The sequence below is a fragment of the Lactuca saligna genome, chromosome 4 (genome assembly GCF_052625555.1).
Source record: "Lactuca saligna cultivar CGN05327 chromosome 4, ASM5262555v1, whole genome shotgun sequence".
Classification (NCBI taxonomy): Eukaryota; Viridiplantae; Streptophyta; class Magnoliopsida; order Asterales; family Asteraceae; genus Lactuca; species Lactuca saligna.
The window spans coordinates 78706134-78713202 of record NC_136420.1 but is presented as its reverse complement, the minus strand read 5'-3'; the positions used below and the strand labels follow the sequence as shown (position 1 = coordinate 78713202).

The window sequence follows — 7069 nt, the reverse complement described above, 5'->3', positions numbered from 1 at the left end:
GTATTGGCTAAAAATCAACAATTGGTGTGGTGGTGGTGGTCATCGTACCCGGTAACAGCTACACCCGAGAGTAGCCTTGATCACAGTGGAGGAAAAATCTATGATGAAACAATTTTGTGCAACTAATCACAAATATAAGTAGAAATCGACAGTAAAAGAGAAGGAAAAGAAGAAATGGGGAACCAAAACACAAACCACAAAGAAAATCGACAACAACAGTGTCAAAATTAGTGTCACAGTGGAATCGTCAGAGATGTGGAAGTGGAGAGTTTTCAGTGGCCTATAGGCATCACCGGTATGTCTTTTAGTATCCATGAAACTTGATTGAGTGAAAACCGTCGAAGAGAATGGGAAAAAAACGCTAACAAATGAAAGCTGTGAAAACAGCAAGAGGGGTGTTATTTGAGTCGACCTTTAGCAGCGACCATTAGCCTTTAGCAGTGACAACGGCCAATAGAAGCAACTATTTGTGACCTTTAGTGGCGGGAAATTTTCATTGGTATTGGTTTTGTGAGAAAACGAGGCTTCAGCCATTGGATTAGATACTCGATTGGACAGTTTGGGTTTACCATAAGGGGATAACACGAATTTTGGAAACAAGGTATTACCGGCGATATAGTTAGCGGCAAAAATGATTTTTGGCGGCGACAAACAGTTGTGTTGCCACTAAAAGCCCTTATCGTTGCTAATTGTGTGCCAGTAATGCCTTGATTTCTTGTAGTGTTCCCACCTATTGGAAGCAACTAGATATTTAATGTGTATGATACGTACATGTGGTAGGAAGAAAGTCTAGAAAGTGGACACATCGAATGTTTAGGTTTCATTTAGGGGGTGTTGGTATAAGCTTATTCTTTTGGGTTTAACCTTATGAGCTTATGAACTTAAAAGCTTAAGAACTTATGAGCTTATAATATAAAAAAAATATTTGGATTAGTTTATGATTTATTAGCTAATTAGTTTTCTTTTTAAATAATGTTTGGATTAACTTATTTTTGTAAAATGACTAAAAAGGAGGATAATGTAGTGTTGGGAAAAAAAAGAATTATTTAGAGTTTTGGGTAAATAGGTAAATATAAACAAATAAGCTAATCATTTGGAAAAAAAAAAAATTGTTTATACTTTGCTTATGAAAATTGGCTTATTTTTAGATAAAATAATTTCATAAGCATAAGGTAACAAGCCAACCCGGCCCAAACACTATTTTTTTATTAACCCAAAAAATTAACTGAGAAAATCCTAAAAAAACAAGCTAAAACAAACACCCTTAAAAGAATAGGCAGAGTAGATAGGTAGATTTCTTTGTTTGTATCTATGGTGTTGAGGGTCTTTTTAAGCCAACTTTAGGCATGTCTAGAGCAAGTAAAAAAAAAGTGCAGAAATAAAATATATACAACAATCTCTACCCTTGGTGTATAATAATTAAAACTAAATTTCCCAAAAACCACATTAAAAACATTTATAATTATTCATACTTAAATCTTATCAATACAGAACTTTAACACACTTCATAAGAACATAGCGAACACGATGTTTTGCCAGCACTCACTCAACTAATGGCAAATTATTCACTATTGGAAGACACAACACAGAAAGAAGAACGATAACGAAAAGGTACAAACATGGTCAAAGCATCGAAATTATAAGCTAAACGGGCGAACGAGTTGTTAGATCCATGGAATCAATAATTGGATGTGTAGAATGAGGTTTGTAGTTCCAAATCTCATGATAAACCCCAACTACTTTTTCCATCATAGACTTTAGTACACGGTGGAAACCCTTCATCACTTCATTGCATTGTGGCATAGACTCATACACGAAAACAATCACCGGAAAGAATGAAACCCCATACAAGGTCTCATCTGTCCATTTCGCTTTACTACTGATAGTTAAAACAAGTGTGGCCGCAAATGCCACCATCATCATTGCCACAGAGATGATCAACAGGACAAACGCTGTAATCTGCTTCTGAAAAAGAGATGACGCAAAATCCTTATACCGAAATTCTGATGTGACAACATTGAGAAATAAGATAACTGATGTCAATGCCGTTGAAAGCGAAAGGGAATCGGCCAAGGTAAATAGTTGAAACATAGGTTTCTTCCTGAGAATTGGATGACCTGTCGCATCTGAACCTCCTGGAACTGTGTATACAGAAGTAAAGGCAACAGTTGCAATAAGCACAGCCACAAGTGAGCAGTTTTTTGCTTGCTCACACAACCACTCCTTCGCTTCTGAACGAAGTTGATCATTGGTTTCACTAAACACTTCATAAGCGGTCTTTAGGTCTGAGTTTCTTGTCATGGCGTCTAAGGTTGTACATAGCTTTTCCACCCTCTACAAAAATCAACGAGTAATTAATCATTAACTAAATTAATAAGAATGTTAAAAGGTAATTATTATATCATTTAACAATCTTTTTAATATTCTCACACATTTTCTAGGTGAAGCTTAATTCTTTATACAAAAGTCATAAAATTATTTACCAAAATTTTATTCTTTCCACGAAAATGGTATATATGGCTTTTTTTACATATATAAAACGTGTCATTTTCCAAAAAGGCAAAAACAAAACATAAATTTGTTTTATTTTTCAGATAGTGGAGGCAATTGATTGAGCAATTTTACCAAAAAGTATACACCTTCAAAAAAAAAAAAAGTGATTATCAGGTATAAATGTTTAAAAATTGGCCATTTTTATGTCACATGCTCCTTTTGGGTCAGTTTAGCGAGTGACCTTTCTAAAAACATATTCATGTTTAGTTTGTAGCATAATAACTTGCATGTAAATACATACTAAATTAATGACCTGATATAGATGATGATCATCTTTCAATTGTTGGGCAGGATGTTTGATGTCCTCTGCTAGCTCATCAACTCTTTGACCAACCATGTGCAACAAGGTGTTAAAATTCTTGTCAAGCCTTCCTCTTAGTCTCTCCAATGGATAGTTCATATCTTCAACAATATCTATGATTTTATATCTTCGGTGCAAGATTGCCAAATGTAAAATGGTACGCCCATCTTTGTCAACATGTTCTACAGCCTGCGGATACATATTCAATATTTCTTTAACAATCTCCGTAGAATCATGTTTGGTTGCTAACAACAATGGGGTATCAGGCTTGTGATAATCAACTTCATGAGCTATTGGAATCTTTTTTTCTTCTTTAACTGTGGATGTGCTCTTTCCATATTCGTGAAACTTAGAACCACGCATATCAGTCCATGATTCAGTATTTTCCCATGAGTTGTCTTTTTTTATCAACAACCGGGCAATTTTCAGTGCCCACTCACAAGCATGTTTTTGTTTCTGTAGTTTTTTTAAACAGGTGAACTTCCGATATCCTTCATAACCAATATTTGAATCGATCACTGACATGAAAAACGCCACATAATTGTTAGGTCGAATAACTAGCATTTCCGATTATCAAATGAACATAAATGTAAAACGGTGACCCTGGTGCACCGAGGCCTTATGTTCTTTTATTGTTTAAATAACGATTTCAATAACAATCTCTATTGAGAAACTAGAGAGGGGAAATAGAGAAAACATACAAAAACAATAGAAATGTTACAACTTAGAAACAACAAACTAACGGTTACTTCATCCAATCAGTTAATGCCATTTGAGTTTGATGGTCCTGTAAGTGATGCATAACAATTTCTTCTAGTTATAGATGGAAGTTAGTCATTTCCTTCATTATCTAGCATGTGGTTGTTCCACATTGCTTTAGAGAAAGAAAAGAGTGGAATCTTTCTTCTATAAAAGAGGTTTGAGAGACAAGGTGGAAATTTAGGCATTTGCTGCTATAGGTTAAACTTTTGTTTCAATGAAGCTCATTTATTTCATTTAGACTATAATCCGGCTCAAAATGTTTTTAGCAACAAAAATTAACATATAGATTTTTATAGGTTGACTTGGACCAAGTTTGTAAAAAACAGCAAGAAAAAAAACTCACAAAATCTACATAGTTAAAAATCAACCCGTAATTTTGCATAATACCAAAACACATAAAAAAATCACATAACCATACCATTCGGTTTTGAAAATATAATAACAATATATATTTGTGGTTTGCGATTCGATTTTGGCCGATAACCATATCGAATCGCACCATGTTCACTACCTAATGTCAGTACATTTTTTTTTTCAGTGAAATCCAAAAAGAAGTAATTAATTAGCAAACGGTGGTGGATCCTATATCTTTTATTTACTCAAAAACTCAACCAAAATTCATGTATGGTACTAAGTTTTATTTATATTTATTTTATTATGTATTAACTTTATATAATTAAAACCACAAGTTTAGTTAATTACATTTTATGATATTATATTATTTAATTTATTGTAGTTTTAGGTATGGAAATTGTTAGATATATAATAAATATTTAAGAATTAGATTAAATATGTATTTAGCATATGTAATTTTTGTTTTTATTTTATTAATATAGTATCTCAATTTTATAACATATCTAGCCTTACAAGAGTGTATTTACAAATAGATGATAAATGAAAAAAAAAAAAAGGTTGTCAATAAAATTGAAAAAGATTTTCTTTATATAATTTTGAAATTGTCAACAAATCTATTTTATTTTTTAAAAAGATAACCCACTCATGTTTTATATATCTTTACACGTTATCTCAGGAGGTCACTTTTATTTTCAATTTTCTGTTTTTGGCCTAAAGATTAAATTGTGTTAAGAATTTAGTCTTAATATTAAATTTTATTAAAAATTCATCTCAAATTTAGATTAATTTACAGCTTTATTTTTCTACAAAATTTTGAAGAATTTATTAGAATTTTATAACCTTTTTTTAACATTATTTTCTTATAATTTATCTATAGTTTTTTTAATATAACGTTATAAATTTGAGTTATAGTTTTTTTTTTAAATGAACTTTCATATAATTCTCAAATCATTTCTTTTAAACTAGTTATTTTGTTAAAATTTTGTTACAATATTATAATGTTTTATAACATATTTCAAATGTTTTATAGATCTTCTATAACTTTTTGATATATTTTTTATAATATATTAAAATACTTTTGTTAGAGATACGTGATATGAATTTTTTTGAAAATGTAAAACAAATTAAAACATCGTACTAATACAATTATAAGAAAACTTATAAACTGCTAATTAAAATTTATAGAAAATGTAATTTTTATGTAACAATAACAAAGTAAGTTTGTTTAAAAGAAATGTATTAAAAGGTTGTAGAAAATAAAATTTGTAAATAAAAACTAAGAAAAATAAAACTTTACAAAGTTCTAAATGATTTTAAAACTATAAAAAAGTTGTAGAAAAAAATAAATTCGTAAATTATTAGGATGAATTCATAATAAACCTTAATGTTTTGGCCAAATTTAAAAAAAAAAGGTTAGGCCATAATTTGAAAACAATTATGTGATTGATATTAACTACCTAACAATCAATTCTTGCATTAATTTGTTATATAATATTAGGCGAATTTCCGTGCGTTTCGGGACGCAAGTTAAAAATATATTGTTAGAATATTGAAAAAAATATATGTTTATAATATTTATGTTATTGACATTAATTTATACATAGTATTTTTATATTAACTTTTATATATATATATATATATATATATATATATATATATATATATATATATATATATATATATATATATATATATAGACACACACCCACACACATACACACCCAACTATTTTGAACAATAATATTAATTGATGTCAATCTACTTTTCTTATTAACAAATTAAATATAATTATTTATTTAGTATTATTTTTAACAATTATTATAATTGAACTTCATTAAATGAAGTTTATTTTGAAAAACTCTTCAATTATATATATATATATATATATATATATATATATATATATATATATATATATATATATATATATATATATATATATGAATTAGGTGTTACGTACCCTTTAATATCATGCGCTTGAAGAAATTTTTAGGTTGAAATTCTGGTTTAATGGTTGAAAGATGTTGAAGAGCTGTCATGCCGTCTGCATCCGTTTCACTGATTAATTCTTTATAAGTTTCTGCTATCTCGTGGGCAATCACTGCAAAAAGTTAAGCATTTAATCAACAAAGAAATTACCTAATTTATAGCTGCAACAAGAAGAACTAATTATTCCACACACCCCCGCACACTTACTGTAGTTTCTACTCAGAATTGCTATGTGGAGTATTGTGAACTGATCATCCCTTCGAAGAAATGTCATCAAATCTGGTCCTTGAGTTGCTCTACGTACTTCGTCATGAAGAAACCTAAAGGGTTTGGTCTTGCCATGGCGAGCTGCATAAAATAATGCCGTCTCTCCCTCTTTGTTGATCATGTTAAGCAACATAGGAGCCCTACGTAGCAACTCTACTGCAACCTTGACTGTCTTATTGTTTGTGCCAGTCTCATGGAGAATGGTGTTTCCACCATTATTCTGCCATGTGAGTTTGTGAGTATCACAGTCTGACACCATATCTAGGAGCTTCATTACAAGGCCGGTTTTCTTATGGTAAGTTGCCATATGGATTACGGTGTCTTCGTGTATGGTAAGGGTATGCAAAGGACCCTTGGGAATTTTTTTACATAACTCGATCACTTTATCATCCTTTTGGCTCATCAGTGCTTCATACAGATCTGCATTAATCTTCAAGTCTTCCTCTTTTGTGAGAGCCATTTGGTGTGTGTGTGTTTGTGTGTGTGTGAGTGAGTGGGTTGGTGGGAGAAAGAGGAGAAGAGTATGTCAAGACCTTTGTAATTTCTGGAACCATGATATTTATAGCAAGGATTCAAACAAATTCCTTTGGCATGGAATCTTGATAACTTTGGAAGTTCATCCAAGTATAGAATCGCCAACTACTTTAAATAAAATTCGAAAAGGTACGGAATGTAGGTGATAAGAAGATTTTAACAATTATTCGACAATAAGGAAAGTATACTATGATCCATGAGGATGAGAAAACACTATTACACAAGTCATTTAATAGTGCGAGTAGTTTTTATTTTTTGAGGCGGTCCATTCTAGAAACCGCCTTATTAAATATTTATAGCATCAAAAAA

At 30.7% G+C, this 7069-nt stretch overlaps 1 protein-coding gene across 1 annotated transcript; it reads right to left on the bottom strand.

Moving 5' to 3' along the window:
* Positions 1-1446: 1446 nt before the first annotated feature.
* Positions 1447-6742, bottom strand: LOC145042182 (uncharacterized). Its single transcript, XM_078990571.1, has 4 exons — positions 6167-6742; positions 5931-6071; positions 2807-3372; positions 1447-2334 (listed from the first exon to the last, which is right to left on the bottom strand). The coding sequence occupies exons 1-4, from the start codon at positions 6684-6686 to the stop codon at positions 1645-1647; spliced, it is 1917 nt and encodes a 638-aa protein (XP_078846697.1). The 5' UTR covers positions 6687-6742; the 3' UTR covers positions 1447-1644.
* Positions 6743-7069: the final 327 nt, after the last annotated feature.

Bases quoted from the DNA above. Each gene is read 5' to 3' on its own strand.
- LOC145042182 (XM_078990571.1), bottom strand. From the start codon at position 6,686: ATGGCTCTCACAAAAGAGGAAGACTTGAAGATTAATGCAGATCTGTAT. The intron at 6,072-6,166 runs GTAAGTGTGCGG...AACTTTTTGCAG, and splicing joins AATTCTGAGTAGAAACTACA to TGATTGCCCACGAGATAGCA. The intron at 3,373-5,930 runs GTACGTAACACC...TTTTCATGTCAG, and splicing joins CAAGCGCATGATATTAAAGG to TGATCGATTCAAATATTGGT.